This window comes from Lemur catta, chromosome 25 (genome assembly GCF_020740605.2).
Source record: "Lemur catta isolate mLemCat1 chromosome 25, mLemCat1.pri, whole genome shotgun sequence".
NCBI lineage: Eukaryota > Metazoa > Chordata > Mammalia > Primates > Lemuridae > Lemur > Lemur catta.
The window spans coordinates 3,905,568-3,923,551 of NC_059152.1; the positions used below are offsets into that span (position 1 = coordinate 3,905,568).

Consider the following 17,984-nt stretch of genomic DNA (forward strand, 5'->3'; position numbering starts at 1 on the left):
TGCAGAAGTCCTCTTTTTGTGTCCTTTAAAATTTCTTTATCAGAGAAATACGTGTACAGTGGTTTAAAAATCAAACGGCTTATTTTTTCATCCCCCTGTCGCAGCCATCCCCTCCCCGCCCCACCGGGCCCCTCTCCTCCGAGGTGACCGGTTTGAACTATTTGAGGTATCCACTTTCATTTTTCTAAATGTCCTCTCCCTGCTGTTTCTGATGGAAACGTCGAGACGTCAGCTCTGTACTCTGCCGCGGTGCAGGAAGGGTTAGCTGCTGTTCCCCAACTCCCTGCTTGTCCCCCTCCAGCAGTGACACTAATGAAAAGACGACCAGCTCATATTTATAGAGCCCTCACCAGGCGTCAGGCGCTGCCATCCTCTGACATGCTCGTCCTCCTTTCCTCCATCGGGTCCCTCCCTGGCTGGGCTCCCTCATGGGGTCTGTCCCTTCTCCCCGCCTGAGGGACAGGGCACCGGGCTGGCCCTCAGGCCTCCTCTCTTCTCCATCCGCCCTCCCCGCGCCCTGGGGGTCTCACCAGGCTCATGCCCCCGAGTGTCACCCCGACACTGGTGGCTTCCTGGCTCCTATCTTCAGCCCTGACCCCTCCTCTGACCCCAGACGCATGTGCCCAACTCTCTTGTGCACAGATAAGTTCATCCTGTTCCCTCAACAGCTGTACCTCTTGTACACCATAGAGTTTCCCAGTATTCTGACTCAGTAAGGCCACATGTTCAGAACAGGTGAGGCTTCTAAAGGCCAAGAGACAGTTGCCACGTCAGTTTCCGTTCGGTCTTCTTTTCTCTACATTCAGTTATCTCAGCTCCTTTAGCTGTTGCATAAATGGGGACTTGGACGAGCTGGGTCAGCAAATTAAAATGTCTACACTCAGTTATTATCATCTCAGATGAGATTTGTAATTGGCTTTTAAGGAATCAATTATTGACAGGCATTTCAGTCACTCTCCTTCCACATTCAAATTGCTGAAGAGTTTGTTGTTTTGAAAAGAAGCCTTTGTCCTATCGCTGCTCATTTTCAATCTGTGGTCATTCTGCCTCCCTCCAGACCTTTATATGCCAAACCTGGGGTCATTACAGTCATTCTTCATTTTGTCAGTTTAATCCATTTGAAGGTAACATGAGTTTTATTGCAGAAAATAAATTACAAGCTGTTTTTGTGTTAAAAGGTTTTTAAAATAGTTTTTAAATAAATAGCAACTTGTCAAATCTGTCATTCCATAAGTCTAGACATACTAAAATTTTACATCTTAAATTGTTATGATCATCTTTAAAAAACAAAATATCTTGAAATAGTTACATCACAAGGTGTGAAATATCAGATATAGAAATTACAAGGTAAAATGTGAAGTTAGTAAGGACAAGCAATTTTTTAAATTATCCTTCCAATTACAAATGAGAACATTTAACTTTCATCTGTCACCATCATTGTTATGTAGTCCCTGTAATGAATTGCATTCGTGTCTGGATCAATTGCAGCGGATAACATTTCTTCCATTTCCTCTTGAGAAAAAGGCTCACCTGGAGGGACAAGAAGGGAAAATCGTCACCTACAATCATCTGATTCTCTTTCCTTTCTCTTCCCACCAGCCAGCTTAACCGCCACGGAGCCACACAGGCCCGCACTGTGTCACTAGTCACCCTCCCTGGCGCTGTACAGCCACCACATGATACTCCAGACACTCAGAAAGCCTGCTGTCAACAGCACAACAGAGTGACTACAGTCAACAATAAGTTACGGTTTAAAATAACTAAACGAGTAAAATTGGAATGTTCCTAACACAATGAAATGATAAACGCCTGAGGTGACAGATACCCCAATTACCCTGATTTGATTAATTCACATTGTATACCTGTATCAAACATCATATGTACCCTATAAATATATACAACTATTATGTACCCCTAATAATTAAAAATTTTAAAAAAGGTTTTTTTTAAAGACCATTCTGTTGTACACCCTGGCAGATTCTGGACTTATTTTACCCTGCAGATATCATAGATCAGGCAACTTATATTAATAGAATCCATCATTTGGCCAAAACAGCAGGAGTACATAAACACATCATGAACAGGATTGCTTGAGCTCAAGAGTTTAAGACCAGCGTAAGCAAGAGCAAGACCCTATCTCTACTAAAAATAGAAAAAATTAACCAGATAGAAAAAAAAAAAATTAGCCGGGCATGGTGGTCCGCATCTGTAGTCCCAGCTACTCGGGAGGCTGAGGCAGGAGGATCACTTGAGCCCAGGAGTTTGAGGTTGCTATGAGCTAGGCTGATGCCACGGCACTCCAGCCCAGGCAACAGAGTCAGACCCTGTCTCAATAAATAAATAAATAAATAATTTAAAACATTTTGAGATCTTCCCTATTGCTAAATACTCTCTGATGCAATACACATTCCTGGACACATGTGGACTTCTGTCCTGTAGGAAGTTGACTCAGTGTGATTTATGTTTATCATATGACATCTGGGCATTTAGAATGCGTATTCTCAAACTGATTAATGTGTCTGATGCTCCGTGGAGACTGTGGAAAGATTGTGCAAGTAACTTTAATCCATATTGTTATAAAGCATAGATATATTAAAAAAACACTTTGTGGAATTCTGAGAATCTCAAAGCACCAATTCTTACCAGGCTGTTTAACTAGACTAGTCAACTGGGATTACACTTAGTTGATGGGTCTGTTATACTAAATAATTCTATAGTACTTTACATCTTATATATCACTATATATATATATCACTATATATCACACTTATATATTCAAACATATCAGTTCATATAATATGGAAGATATTTAGTCATATTTGTTGAATGATTGAAACCATGTATATTCTTATCGGAAAATAATTGTTCTATGCTTAGTCCACTGAGATACCTAATAGTTGATCTTTAAGTATTAATACTATTAACTCGGTAAATATACCTTTTTGGAAATTAGCAACCACGTGACTGTATAGTCTCTGTACACACTGCAGTCTGTCTCTGATTTCCCCATTGTAGTCAGTAGCATTGCCATAACACCTGTCCTCCATGTCAAAGCCTTGTACTTTTAACTCAGCTCCCATCTTTGTCCCCAGCACTTTGACCCATGGATCCTGATGCAGACAGTCCCACTGTATCAGTCCTTTCTTTCCATTGCCAGTGTCCTTATTAGCGTACCTTCAAAATGCTGAAATAGCCTTCTAACAGGTCTCCCTTGTCTAACCTCCTTCTCCCTCATCTAACAGACCTACCAGCACCAGAACAGCCTTCCCACAATCACTCTTGCACCTTGTGACTCATCTGCTCAGAATCCTACAATACTTCTCCATTGCCCACAAGATGAATTCCAAAGTCCTGAGCCCAAGATTCTACAATTTCGTCCCTGTAAATCTATCTAAATTCATTTCCTACTATTTGCTGGCTTTACCCTCTGGGTGAGCTGGGCCTGTCTTCTCACAGGCTTCTGAAATACCAGGCTCATTCCTACCTCCCAGTTTTTGTTCAGACTGGTTTACGCATCTATAATGCCTCCCTGTCAGCCACCCTCCACCTTGTCTTCCTTCATCTACTCATTCATCACTTAATTCGACAAACATTTGTTGAGATCTGCCATGTGAAGGTACTATAATGCATTAGGTTTTGCCCCTGCCCTAAACAGCTCACCATATAAATCCCACCATGTTAACAACCCTGTTTTCTCTTTACGCCTTCCCAGACCAAGCTTTCCAGGATGGTGCAGCCTGCACTGATCTTCTGATATTTATTTTTCTATTGTCTTCTACTGTGAATTGTTTTATAAGTAAGTTTTATTTCCCCAATAAGATTGGAACATCCTTGAGGGAGAAGCAGAATTCAGTATCATTATACCTTACTATCCTTACTAAATGCTGAACATACAGTAGGGACACAATAGTAATGAAATTGAGCTGCTTTGGCCATTTTGACAAAATTCATGTTGCCTAATATAACCTAGGATGTACTTCCTTTAAAGTTAATCTAATCCTTAGGATTAAGAGGCTGATGCTTTGAAAGTCATAGCATTCCCATCAAAATTAATCCCTAAGATAGTTTTAACAATGGCGTAAGAGTTCCTGGGAGGCAGCTCTGATTCTCATGTCATTCTCACTCGCACTGCCTGTATTCCCATCGAATGGTGGATCAACTAAAAATGGTCAAACCAGTTGTGCGTGTAGATGCAGTCTTAGTCGTCCCGACGCAAAACTACTTGCTCTTAGATTCCGTCTCAAGTGCTCAGTGACTCTGAATCATTCAGGACTCAATTTGTAAACCAGTGAACTGAACAAAGGAGACAGAACTCTAACGTTGTACGGGAGGAGCAGTGGTGACCAGCATGAGGATGGTTTCAAGAGATGCCCACCAGGCTACTGACCTTCAGGGAAAACAGATTTACACATCAGCCTAAGCAGAGAGAATTGCTAAAGGAAATATAAGTGTGCGGGTATCATGCGTGTGTGTGTGTGTGTGTGTGTGTGTGTGTGTGTGGTCCATGTTCACAGCAAATATATACGGTTGCATTAATATAAAAATTTTTTGCGTGACTTCATATTCAATTGAGGCTGTTTTATCTGTAACTTCACCAACTGAAAAACTCTTTAAAAAGAAATTTTATTTAAAAAGGAATTTTTATATACTCCAATTGAAATCTTCAATCTAGTAACAGGCATTAATTATGGTGGTTGATAGTTGATGTTTTCCAGGTTGCGTAACTTTTATCTGGAGACACCCTGAATGGAGTGACTGCAATTTATAGAAGCCATCACTACGCTTTACAAAACCCTGCGAGGCAACAGTCCCTCTTCCCTAACTTTACTCTTTGTCTTCTCAACCCCCACAAAACAGAAACCATCCCAAAACCAAAATAATAGGAAGATTTTCATCCACCTGGGTGACTGAAACAAACAAAAAGAATAGGAAGAATAAATAACTCTTTTGAACCAGAATGACTGATTTTAAAAGTATCCCCTATAACTTTTGCATAATTATTAAAATTATTAATTCCTTTACATAAATCACTGTTATAAGTAATAAATCACTCTTACCTTCTTCAGTCATGTATTTGATCAGTTCTTCCTTAGTAAGAAACCCACGTTTAGCTGAATCTAAAACCTAGGGGGAAAGAAAAGATAGATATTATATTTTTTGTTTGGTGAATAAGTTCTACATGATGAATTTTTCATATAAACATATATATATAATCTGGAGCTTACATACTTCAAAAGCTCGAAGGAGGACATCTTCTGGAACTGGTCTGAATCTATAATCATGCAATAAAATGAGTAAATGCCATAGTATTTACCTCAGTCTTTACAGAATAAATGACCACCTAAAACAAAATAAAAGCTGCTAACATTACTGGGGTGATAATACTTCCCTCACTGAAATCTCTTTGGATTTCTAGACATGAAAGTTGAAAGTCCCACACTGCTACAGGAGATATTTAGCGCAAAATCACTGACACGTTTGATGCTGTCTACAAGCTTTTTGGAAATCAATTTATCTGGGCACAAAACCTCTACAATAAACCAACTATGGTAAGCTAAGGCTATGCTTTTGCTAGAAAAATAATTAGGATTCATATTTATCATTGATAATTCAAAACAGAAGATAATAAGAATGTTGACTTTGTTATGTGTAGCTTATCTGCCCTTTAATCATGCTTTGCTTGGATTAATAATAGTGTGGTTGATATTTCTAAGCACATACCATCTGGCAGTTCAGAAGTATACTGAAAGGTTAGAAGGAAGCTACCCTAAGATTTATTGGTTAAATATAATATACAAAGTGAAAAAGCCAAGTGTTTTGAAATTAATGTAATTCTGATCATTACTTTGTCTTAACAATTGCATTTACTGGCCGGGCATGGTGGCTTATGCCTGTAATCCTAGCACTCTACAAGGCTGAGGTGGGAGGATTGCTTGAGATCAGGAGTTCAAGACCAGCCTCAGCAAGAGTGAGACCCCATCGCTACTAAAAATGGAAAAAGTTAGCCAGGAGTGGTGGCATGCACCTACAGTCCCAGCTACTCAGGAGGCTGAGGCAGTAGGATTGCTTGAGCCCAGGAGTTTGAGGTTGCTGTGAGCTAGGCTGATGCCACGGCACTCTAGCCCAGGCAACAGAGCAAGACTCTGTCTCAAAAAAAAAAAAAAAAAAAATGCGTTTATTTATTTACCTCCTTTCTAGTAGTATTTCAGTCATCAGTGGAAGAAATTTTTCATATCGAATGTATCCAGTAGGTTCTTCATCCTCCACCTAAACATTCAATAAATAGATAGCCATTTATTTATTCAACAAATGCAACCGCTTTTTCCAAGCACTGTGCCAAGTGCTGGGGATTTGCTGGTGAGTGCACTTGGGCATGGTCCCTGCTCGCAGAGCTTATGTTCCCGTAGGGGAGGCGTATATTAATCAGGAAACAACAAAGCAGAGAGACTATAAATTTATGCAAGCAGGATGAAGTGAAGGAGCAAGAGTCTACAAGAGGACATAAGAAAGGAAGCTTTTTAGACCAGGAGATCAAGGAAGTCATCCATGAGGAAATAACACTCGAGCTGGTTTATAAAGGATGAGCAAAAGGTAATGCGACACGGACAACAGGGGAGACTCTCACACAGGAGAAATTATGTGCACTGGGACTCCGCGGTGACACACGGGAGGCTCCGAGGCTGGAGCACAGGGAGCCAGGAGGAGAACGTTTCAAGATAAGGCTGGAGAGAGAGGTGGGGACCAGACCTTGCATGGCCTTATCACCCATGAAAGTGACTTCGGTTGTTAGCCTAAGAACAATGGGAAATCGCTGATGGTCTCATAGATGTGCGCTTTGAAGGATCCCGGTGGTTGAGGGTGAGGCAGCTTCTTCAGCATTCTGAGCAGAAATGATGAGGGCTTGGAGTGGAGTGGAGGCCATGAAGAGAGAAGTGGATGGTTTCAAGAAACATTTAAGCAGTAAAATCGATAGGACGTGGCACTGCATCCATTATGGGTAAGGACGAGAAAAGCGTGGTGTCAAGAATGACGCCCGGGACTCTGACTTGCACCACTGGGATGAGGTGACGCCTTCCCCTGAGATGAGGAACCCTGAATCAGGGACCTGGTTAGGGGACCAATCCCTATGTCAAGGACCAAACTATACCTCAAATCACCATAGTTATTAAATACCTACATGGTAAATGGAATTTTGTTTACCAGCACTAAATTAAGAGACCACTGTACCTGAGAAAGAGAATTTCTGGCACTTGGCACTATTAGAGGAGAATGAAACAGACCCCTGCCCACGGGTTTAAGTTTGATGGAAAAGCTGAACAAAACACCATTGACCTTAAGTTTTAAGTCAGGCTATTTATAAGGAGCTATAAATTTTCCACTCCCTTTCAAAAATCCTATTAAAAGACTCATAGATCCCAATTCAATGGATGAGCTTTTAGCAGATTTATTCTTTGAGCAAAAAAATAAGAAATCTATAGGATGCTGCTAAGTGGAACACACTGTCATCCAAATGACAACTATTTTTTAACGTTTATACTAGATTCACAACTAGTGTGAGTGGAGCCCTCAGCCTACCTATCAGCAGAGAAAATTTAATCCATTTAATGGCAGAATGATGTGTTCCGGAATTTCTGAGCCCACCAAGGCATGAACAATTGTCTTCAGCTGCCCCTAGGTGCAAGGTGAGCATTTTGCAAATTAACGTTCATATGGCTCGGATGCACTTGAGCAGCAAGCTCTCTGCAACTCCCAACCCAGAGCCTCTTACAGATCAAATGTCAGTCTCGTGAGATTACCCAGGGAGTGACAATTTTAAAATTAAAATCTTGAGTTGCTACTCTGATTCCTGTGGAAATTTGTTCCAGAAGCATGAACAATGGTTGCTTCCCCTTCCTCCACCTACAGCAAACCACTGTAGAGCAGACAGTCTCAACCTTTAAAAGATCAAAGGCCCTCTTTATCTTATAGGCATCCTCATCAATCTAAAACTGCTTTTGGTTTTTCCAAAGGAAAACTAGACAGCTCTAGTTATAGATGGTTATAGGCAGCTCTGTAATTCTGTCTCCATCATGCAAGAACTCACAAAGCACACATAACATGTGCCTCATGTTGCTTCCTGGCTCCCTCCCAACTCACATCTTCGCTGAGGCCCAACACTATGGTGAAAACTGCAGCTCGTTCTTCCCTGATAGATCTTTGTGGAGCCAAAACTACACGAAAATAAGTTAAAACAAGATAGCCAACTAATCAAAATAACCGCAGAGCCATAAATTTTCTTTGGCATTTTTTAAAAGAGGGATGATGAATAAACAGAGGCCTGTGGTTAAAAAGTAAGAAGAAAAATGGTTAAGTCCCTCTTCAACTTGGGTAGAAATTGTAAAAATCTTTCTATGACTCAACGCTGTCCTCTAGAGGCCATATCTAAATAAGGTGTTCATTTGTACAGAAATGTACAAGCAATGGCATTAAAAATAATATATGATAATTCTAAATATAGCATTCATGGGATGTTTAATATGTATCAGATACTATCTTATATTATAAAAGGATTTTTATATTTAAATAACCTTTTCATTTTAGAATAGTTCTAGATATACAGAAAAGTTGCACTGACCTCTCTCTACCATGCGCTGGTAAAGTTTTTGCTCACTCTCCATGCCCCACTTCTTGGATCAGATGAGGACTTTCATTTCATTCCTAAGTAGTTTTCTGCTTTGATCTAATCCTGAAAGCTAGGAGCAGGCCATGGTGAGTTTAGAAACAAAAGATACAGGGCAGCCAACTTTTTGGTCCTATTCCACTGGACACGCCACACCTGGCTCACAGTACAGCTCTTTCAGACGACAACTATGGCAGCCATGGGGATGCACCTCTTCAGTCTCCAAAGGCAGGAAACGTTATTGAGTGACGTCCCCGGCCATCATGTTTGAGCCAAGGCCACACTTCCCATTGGCTTCTCCCAGCCAATAACTGAGGGTTAAATCCCAGAACAATCCGGCTGGGGAAGTGCTGGGCCAGAGGAGGGAGGACAGAGACTACACACTGACGTAGCGAAAGGAAGAGCTGGAGTGGACTCAGAGGAGCCGAGGCAGCGTCCCTGAGATCGGATGAGAGTGCTTGACCAAGACAGCTGGAATACACGACTGGATAAGCAAAAATTCATCAACTTCAGGTACTTTCTCAGGATACAAAACATACTAATCTGGCAAGGACCCTAGGAGATAGGGCAAAGTACTGCTAGGGTGACTCTTGGGGACCTGGAACAAGTGGTATCAAGCACTAAGGGAAGCAGAAAAGCGGAGCTGATAGAAGTGGGCAGGCTGGAATAAACGGGAGTCAGAAAACCCACCAGAGGGTCATGTTCCGTGGGAGGGCTTGGACGATGCACTCTAACAGCGTCAGCCACGTGCTGGTGAGAAAGGGACTAGGGTCACTGAGTTCTTGATGGTGTCCTCTGCAGGCCAGGGTTGACTAGATTAGGTAATCACAGACCTGGGCTTGTTAAATCCATGGAACGATTTGCCAGCCAACTGCCGCCAGCCCAAGTAATAAAAGCCAGGCAGAGTTGTTTAACCACAGAAGCTAAAAGGTGTCATACGACCACAAGTAAAGTTGAAGAGGGACCCGGGGGAATCGTGGAGATGGTTGACAGAGCACAGCATGTGTAGGAGCAGAACAGACGGGTAGCTAACAAGGATACTGCCTAATGTCTACAGCTAAAAAAGGGCAAGAATGGGGGAGCAGAGGCTGCCAGTGGTCACGCCAGTAGAAGGCACAATCCTCGCCTAGTTGCTAAGCCTGAGTCAACAATCTTACCAACATAGGTCTTAGTTTCCGAAGATCTTTTAGTTCTTCTTTGTAATTAGTTTAAATTCTCCCTAATTCCACTCAGCTTTGAACTTCAAAGGACGGAGATCTTTACGTACGTAAAGGATGCCGGGCTGTGCCTCAGAGAGCTCCTCCCAGGCCCGGGGCTCTCTCCCCGGGAGTGGGCAGAGCCCCAGGGAAACACTCCACGTGGCGGGAGTCCAGGTACCAGCAAGAGCAGAGGAGCAACCAGTCATCACGGCCCTTTAGCTCAGACTGGCCATTGCAGGACCCACCTGCCAGGCCCTGGGCCACCCTCCACGGAGTGCCCAGCGCCGGGCTAGGGGCAGCCTGCCCACACAACACAACCTACCCCAAGGCCCTGGGGCAGGCCCAAAGCAGGAGGGCAGCTAAGAGCACCATGGCAAGGGCTCTGTCTCCCCACAGACCACTACCTACTGGGGCTGGGCTGGGGCAGTGACAATCTGGGGAGAGAGGGGCAAGGCAGTCAGTGAGGCAGGGGCTTGGAGGAAGGGCCCGTAGCAGCCCCTCCAAAGAAGGGCTGCCCCGTCCATAAATCATTGCTAGAAGGTCACTGCGTGTGCAGGCACCACACCAGCGTCTGGCCCGCTCCTGTCATGCTCACCACACAGAAGCCACTGCATTCCAGTTGTCTAGGACTGTGCGGGGAAGGTCATTGACGTAGTACTCATTGACAACAAAATTTGTTTCCCAGGATTCTTTGCTTTGAGGCCCCTAGATGCTGCATCAGCTCCGCAACCCAGTGCTCATCGCCTACCATGGCAGGGGCTCATCGCCCACTATCATGGGGCTCATTGTCCGCTATGGGGGGCTCGTCACCCGCTATGTGGGGCCCACCTCCATGAGGATCTGGGTGCTGATGAGCGGGGGGGGGCACGGTGCATGCATCCCCACCAGGCCTCCACCCCATGGCTCTGGGCTGGGCGCTCACGCCAGCCCACATTTGGACTGTGACCCGCCCAAACATATGTTTAAATAGTTTGATATCTGAGACTATTACTGAACATTTAGCAATATGACACTTACCCTTAGACGTTTACTATCATGGAGCTTTGACTTTCTAAATGTATTAAAAAAAATTTTTTTTGAGACAGTCTCACTGTTGCTCCAGCTAGAGTGCAGTGGCATGATCATAGCTCACAGCAACCTTGAACTCCTGGGCTCAAGTGATCCTCCTGCCTCAGCCTCCCAAGTAGCTGGGACTACAGGCATGTGCCACCACGCCCAGCTAATTTTTTCTATTTTTAGTAGAGATGGGGGTCTCACTCTTGATCAGGCTGGTCTCGAACTCCTGAGCTCAAGCAGTCCTCCCACCTTGGCCTTCCAGAGTGCTAGGATTACAGGTGTGAGTCACTGCACCCGGCCTAAATGTATTAGGTGTACTTAAATGTGGACAAATACAGATTTGTACTTACCACTACAAGCTTGATAAATACAAATCTGTATGCTTTTCCCCTCTATTTGGGAAAGTTCAGAAAGGGTAGTCACACTCAAAGCTATTAAAGTATATTGCTAGAATTTAATGAGAATAAATTGTGTTGGCATACAAATATAGAAGAAAAAACTTGCAGCTTAAAAGCTCAGTGATCCCCATTGGTCCATAACTGTTCTAAATATCTGTAATTTTCATGGGTTGCATCAATGTGCCAAAGAACAGGATAAAAATCAAATGAAGCTTTGGGGCCTAAGCATCACTGTGGCTAAGTGCCCGCACCAGTGGGTTGTTTCGGCCGAGAGCCACCCGCAGAGCAAGCACACCCCGACACATGCTGAGTGCCCGCCGAGTGACAGTTGATTCCTCACAGTTATTAAATTTAATCCTCACAAAACACTTGATATTGTTACACTCCTTTTGCAGATGTGGAACTAGGCTTTGAAGGATTAAGCAGCTCATCGAGAGACAGCAACAATAAGTGTTAGCTGTTGGGTTTGAACCCAGATCTTCTGATACCAGATGTGGCATTTGTTCTACTTTGGCATAGAAACCTATAGATCAAGAGTTGGCAAACTGTTCCCGTGAAGGGCCAGAGAATACATATTTTAAGCTTTGTAAGCCTTATGGTCTCTGTGGCAACTATTCACCTCTGCCCTTGTAGTGTGAAAACAGCCAGAGATAATATATAAATAAGAGTTTAATTGTGTTCCAATAAGGTTTCATTTCCAAACACAGGTGGTGGGCTAAATTTGGCCAGGGGCCATGATTTCCTGACCTCTGATACAGGCTAAAACATACAAACAAATCACAAAGTGACTAGGCTCTGAAGACTCTCCTTTTCTGACCTTCAGAGCCATTTTTCGTTACTGCTCTGCTTACTCGGCTGACCATGCAATAATTATGATTTCACTGTAAATTCATCTCTTCCACAGTGCCAGCCTGCCTCTCCCTGCCACCAATTCCAGTGTTGTGGTTAAACACTTCAAGGCAGTGATCAGTAACTTTTTTTTTAACATCAGTACCAATTCAGGAGAAATAAGCTCTTCCCCCTACACTTGGTAAAAACTGCTTTGCTGAATCCCAAAATGTAAAAACAATATATTCTTACAACTTAGATTCCTTTAACAAATATTTTCAGAATCATCTTTCTAATTTTCCATTCCCTAATTTTATATAGTGCTTTAGGATTCAAAACATGTCTTCTAGAGGCCGGGCACAGTGGCTCACGCCTGTGTTCCCAGCACTTTGGGAGGCCAAGGTGGGAGGATCGCTTGAGGCCAGGATTCCAAGACCAGCCTGGACAACATAGTGAGTCCTCATCTCTACAAACAATTTCAAAAGAAATTAGCCAGGTGTGGTGGCGCATGCCCGTAGTCCCAGCTATGTGGGTGGCTGAGGCAGGAGGATCGCTTGAGCCCAGGAGTTGGAGGCTGCAGTGAGCTATGATCACGCCACTGCAGTCCAGCCTGGGCAACAGAGTAAGACCCTGTCTCTAAAAACAAAAACAAACCCAAAAACATGTCTTCTAGTATATTATCTCATTTATCTTTGAAGCAAACTTTGAAGTAGGTATTATTATGGAGAAACCTACACTCAACAGAGGTTAAGTGACTTGCCCAAAGTCATAATTCCTTCTCTTCAACTTAACATTGAACAAGCAAGTACTGTGCTAGGTGCGAGTAATAAGAAAATTGAAATCCCAATTCCTTGCCTTTCTCCCTTATCCTCCTTGTTAATCCCTGGCCTCTACTAAAACCTATGAGCCTAGATAAGCAATTCTGGAAAGATTCTTCTCCTAGTGGTGGTCCAGGTAGCTTTTTCCCCTTAAGGTCTCTGCTTTGTTAAAATGAAAGCTACATTTGAAACTAGATCAGACACCTTTCTGAAAAGCCAAATAGGGCATGAAGCTCTCTTGTCTGAGGCTGCTCATCCACTGCTTCATGGAATTCTCTCCAAGGACTCATCTATATTATTATAAATCATTTTTAAAAATTATTAGATTGTCTGGTCAATATAAAGTTAGTTCTTGTTATTACGTTCCATTTACTACTTGTTCTGAAAGTTAGTTTTATTTCCCCAAATAAATAGAAATTCCTTACAGTCTTTCTATATCCTTTGAAATGACATCATTTACTATATTCCTTTCATCTGTCAACAGCCTTTCTGCATATAGTCAGTCCTTGTGTCCACTGGCCTTTCTTCAACTAATTTTAAGGAAAGGATATTTTCTAAGGTGGGTTCTTTATTTGATCAGTTGTGTTACTTGTTCCTAGTTATTTCTTCAAGATCTGCTCTTAATTCTTTCAGATCCGACTGGTTGGCCAATATGCAGAGCTGTACAGCTCTCCTAATATTCTCACTGAGCACATTCAGTAGTTCAGGGTATTTTTAGTTTCAGGGAAGGACGGTTTTTAATTACAAAGAGTAGCTGTCACATAGATAGTCTTCTGAAAGAAACTCTCTTCGGCCTACTTACCTCTGCAATCAGATCATGCAGCTCCCCTTCACTGGGACAGCATCCTAATGACCTCATAATTGTTCCAATCTCTCTGGGGAAAAAAGGTTGTCAATAGTTTTAGAATACAAACTCTGAAAAGGCAAGTGCTATATTTCTCTAAATTATTTCAGAGCATATGTATTATAACATAGCAACCAGATCACTCAGATATTGCCTCATGATTATAAAAGATGCTTTCTGGGAAAAGAAAAAGGCAGGCAAGTGAACCAAAGGCAGATGAAAGACATGTTTTCACTGACTGGCAAATGCAAGCCCTGCCTGGGCCAAAATCAAAAAGTTCTAGAAAAAGAATAGAAAGGAGAGGTGAGGAGTAAAAAAAGAAATGTCAGCCCCTGACCAGCTGATTTTTAGTGTCACTTAACTCTTTTGAGCCTCAGTTTCCACATCTGTAAAATGGGCATGATGATGTCTACCCAGGGGTTTTGAGGTAAAGTTTACATTAGTATCACAGTGCTTAAAAAGCATGGCCTCTAATGCCAAACTGGTAGGGTTCAAATCCCAGCTCTGGGACTTGCTAGACTGGGCAGGTTACCTACCTAATCTCTGTGTACATAAGACTACCTGGTAGGTAACATAGTACTTTCCCTGAAACACTGGACTGGGGGACACACTAAGAGTCAAATAAGAAGAGCTATCGTAATGTAAAGCATAATTTTTGGCAGAGTAGCCACTCAATAAATATTAGTTACTGGCCGGGTGCAGTGGCTCACGCCTGTAATCCTAGCACTCTGGGAGGCCGAGCCGGGAGGATCACTTGTGGTCAGGAGTTCGAGACCAGCTGGAGCAGGAGCGAGATCCCCGTCTCTACTAAAAATAGAAAGAAATTATATGGACAACTAAAAATATAGAGAAAAAATTAGCCGGGCATGGTGGCGCATGCCTGTAGTCCCAGCTACTCAGGAGGCTGAGGCAGGAGGATCGCTTGAGCCCAGGAGTTTGAGGTTGCTGTGAGCTAGGCTGACACCACGGCACTCCAGCCCGGGGAACAGAGTGAGACTCTGTCTCAAAAAAAAAAAAAAAAAAAATTCAGCATGGCTGGAACACAAGGTATAAGAGGGAGAAGAGCAAGAAAAGAAAGTAAAATGGAATATTTTGAAGTAGACAAAATAAATGGGACCTTGAAAATTTTTCAAGATCTACAGGGTGACATTAAGGGCTTTAAGTAGGGTGGTGACATGAAGAGACGTAAGTGATAGCTCTATAGTCATATATGCAGAAAATGATATGTTCAAAGTTATTCAGTACAGCATTATTTTTAATAATAATTGCTTAAAAACAAATCAAATGTTCAACAATAGGAGACTGATTAAATAAGTTATGGTTCATCCGTGCAATGAAATAACATTCTGAAAACAAGAATGAGGTTCTTTATATTCAGATTTGAAATGATGTCCAAGATTTTTATGTTGTGAAAAAAAGAAGGTGCAAAAAAATAATTTATAGCTTGTTACCACTTGTGTTAAAAAGGAAACAAAAAGAAAATTTATGAAGAAGACCCCCAAAGCAATCACAGCAGCAACAAAAATAACTATATGGGACCTGATCAAATTAAAAAGCTTCTGCACAGCCAAGGTGACTATCATTAGAGCTAACAGACAACCTATAGAATGAGAGAAAATATTTGTATGCTACACATCTGATAAAGGGCTACACTCTACATAGAACTTTAGAAAATTAACAAGAAAAACTCAAACAACCCCAATAAAAAGTGGTCAAAGGACATGAACAGAAACTTTGCAAAAGAAGACAGAATAGTGCCCAGCAAACATATAAAAAAGTGCTGAACATCTCTAATCATTAGGGAAATGCAAATCAAAACCACAATGAGATATCACTTAACTCCAATGAGAATGGCTTTTATCAAAAAGTCCCAAAACAACAAATGCTGGCGTGGATGTGGAGAGATAGGAACACTTTTACACTGCTGGTGGGACTGCAAATTAGTACAACCTCTATGGAAAATAATTTGGAGATATCTCAAAGAACTAAAAATAGAAATACCATTTGATCCAACAATCCCACTACTAGGCATCTACCCAAAGGAAAAAAAGTCATTTTATAATAAAGACATCTGCACTGGAATGCTTATGGCAGCACAATTCACAATTGCAAAGATGTGGAAACAACCCAAGTGCCCATCAATACCATGAGTGGCTTAATAAAATGTGGTATATGTGTACCATGGAGTACTACTCAGCCATAAAAAACAATGGTGATCTAGCACCTCTTACATTATCCTGGGTGGAGCTAGAGCCCATTCTTCAAAGTGAAGTATCACAAGAATGGAAAAACAAGTTCTCCCGTGTCCTGAAATACAGGGCTAGAGGCACAGAACACCAAACAATCCTATGAGCTACTCTCACATCATCATCCTGGTGCCAAGAACATGGGAGTGCAGCAGAAGGGGCCAGGTGGGCCCTGGAGGGCTCCAGATGGCAGCTGGCTGGAGCTGGGATCCCGGCCATCGGGGAGGAAACCATACTGCTAACAGCTCAGCCTCAGGAACAGTAAGGCTACTAAAGGTGAGCGAGGAAAAAAGAGACGGGCAAGAAAGAACACAGACCAGAAAAAGACCAGGCCATTAATTTTGATAAAGAGATAGAGGTCTACAGATGGAAAGAACTGAAAAGAAAAAATGTAAGAAAACGCTGAAAGAAGTGAAAATAAAGGTACAGGAGACAGGAAATAAAAACTTATAGCTTAATGATGAAAACGAAAGAAGTTCAGAAATAGGAAAAAAAAGTAAGATATTAAATAAGAATTAGAAAATGAAACAAGAATATAAAGTAAGTAATTGATAGACTCACATATAATATTAAGGTTGAATAACCTATTTCTTTTTTTTCTTCAGATTTTTTTTTATTTCAGCATATTATGGGTGTACAAAAATTTAGGTTATGTATATTGCCCTTGCCCCCCCAAATAACCTATATGTACTAAATGAGATTTTAAATCAAGTAAATTGATTGAAAATGATATTAAAGTAACCTTCCTTTTAAAATTACTAACATTACACTTATTAAAGCATTTAAAATTATTAAAGTAACCATTTCAAAAACTGAAGCCAATGTACTAAAATAAAATTAAAAGATTTTTAAAATTTAATAATTGCTTCTTTTTGTCAAATTTTTCAGGTAGAGAGAAAAGACATAAACTCATTTGCATACGGTGATGTGCTAGTTATCAACTGGCTTCTCAAAGGGAAAAAGCTCTGATTTGTAGCATTTGTTGATTTCTGTTGTATGAGTACATCCCCCATGGCCAACTTCCAGCGACCAGTTGAGGTCAGTAAAGGTGGAGTCTGGAAGAGACGCAAAATCGCTGACATCATATGGTATCTCCACCATCCATACGCTAGACAGAAATAACCTCAAGAGCATAAATAAGAGTAAAATGTAATGAAGTAATTAGGAAATGATAAATTTTGAGTATTTTTTACCTTTCTTTTTTTTCATTGTTAATAAAAACATGTATTTTGCATTTTATACGGAATAACCCGATAAAAATATGGAATGGTCCACAAGTTTATGTGTCAACCTTGTGCAGGGGCCATGAGAATTTTCTCTATGTTGTTCTGATTTCAGTTTAAGTGCTGCTGAAGAAAGCACCTTTGTTTTTAATAAAATTTAATTCAGTTTATAGAATTTATTTCTTAATATAAACTAGTTTTTAACAATGGCTTGTAGAATTCCTGAAAATTTAACAGTCAGCTCTGGTGAGCTAGTTCCAGTCAGCCCAATGTGGCGGTCGCACACCGCTGATATTTTGAGTCACAGTCACTCCATTCAGACAGTTGAAGTGGCCTCTCCCAGGCTCAATCTATACAGGCTCATCCCTTCAACAACCAGAGTGGTTAGGACCAACTCACTTAGTGTTCTACCATGCATACCCAACAGACATTGAATACAACTTTTGTAAAAAACAACAACAAACTCTTCTCTTTTGGAAAATTATTTTCTTCCTTTTAAATCGATTTCATGAGATTTATTTTTAAAAATTGCCAACGCCTCAATTTTGGTAGGGTTTTCAGAGAAAATGAAAATCAACTGTTTCATATAAAGTCTTTAAAATATGCAGAGACATTACATTTATTTTGTCGAAGTAAATGTCTTATTGATAAGAAGTACAAACTAACTCCAAAAGCCTTTGTGGTTTAAGTAGAAGAATTTGTTTCTGCACCTG

The 17,984-nt window shown here is 41.4% G+C and overlaps 1 protein-coding gene, 1 non-coding gene and 1 pseudogene across 4 annotated transcripts in view; all 3 read right to left on the minus strand.

The window, feature by feature from the left end:
- Positions 1–764: 764 nt before the first annotated feature.
- Positions 765–17,984, minus strand: part of EFCAB2 (EF-hand calcium binding domain 2) — a 38,734-nt gene continuing 21,514 nt past the window's right edge. The window contains exons 3-7 of one of the 3 annotated variants that reach the window (XM_045537193.1): positions 13,761–13,833; positions 6,188–6,267; positions 5,230–5,272; positions 5,058–5,124; positions 765–1,530 (exon numbers count right to left, since the gene is read on the minus strand). In XM_045537193.1, coding sequence (XP_045393149.1) covers positions 1,415–1,530; positions 5,058–5,124; positions 5,230–5,272; positions 6,188–6,267; positions 13,761–13,833 — 379 coding nt within the window. In that variant the 3' untranslated portion in view covers positions 765–1,414. The remainder of the gene's footprint in view (positions 1,531–5,057; positions 5,125–5,229; positions 5,273–6,187; positions 6,268–13,760; positions 13,834–17,984) is intronic. The other 2 variants (XM_045537194.1, XM_045537195.1) reach the window with 2 other exon arrangements.
- On the minus strand, positions 10,380–10,737 carry LOC123627485 (annotated as a pseudogene).
- LOC123627616 lies at positions 17,304–17,410 on the minus strand. The gene has a single exon (XR_006731382.1). It is a non-coding gene; the product is annotated as a U6 spliceosomal RNA (small nuclear RNA).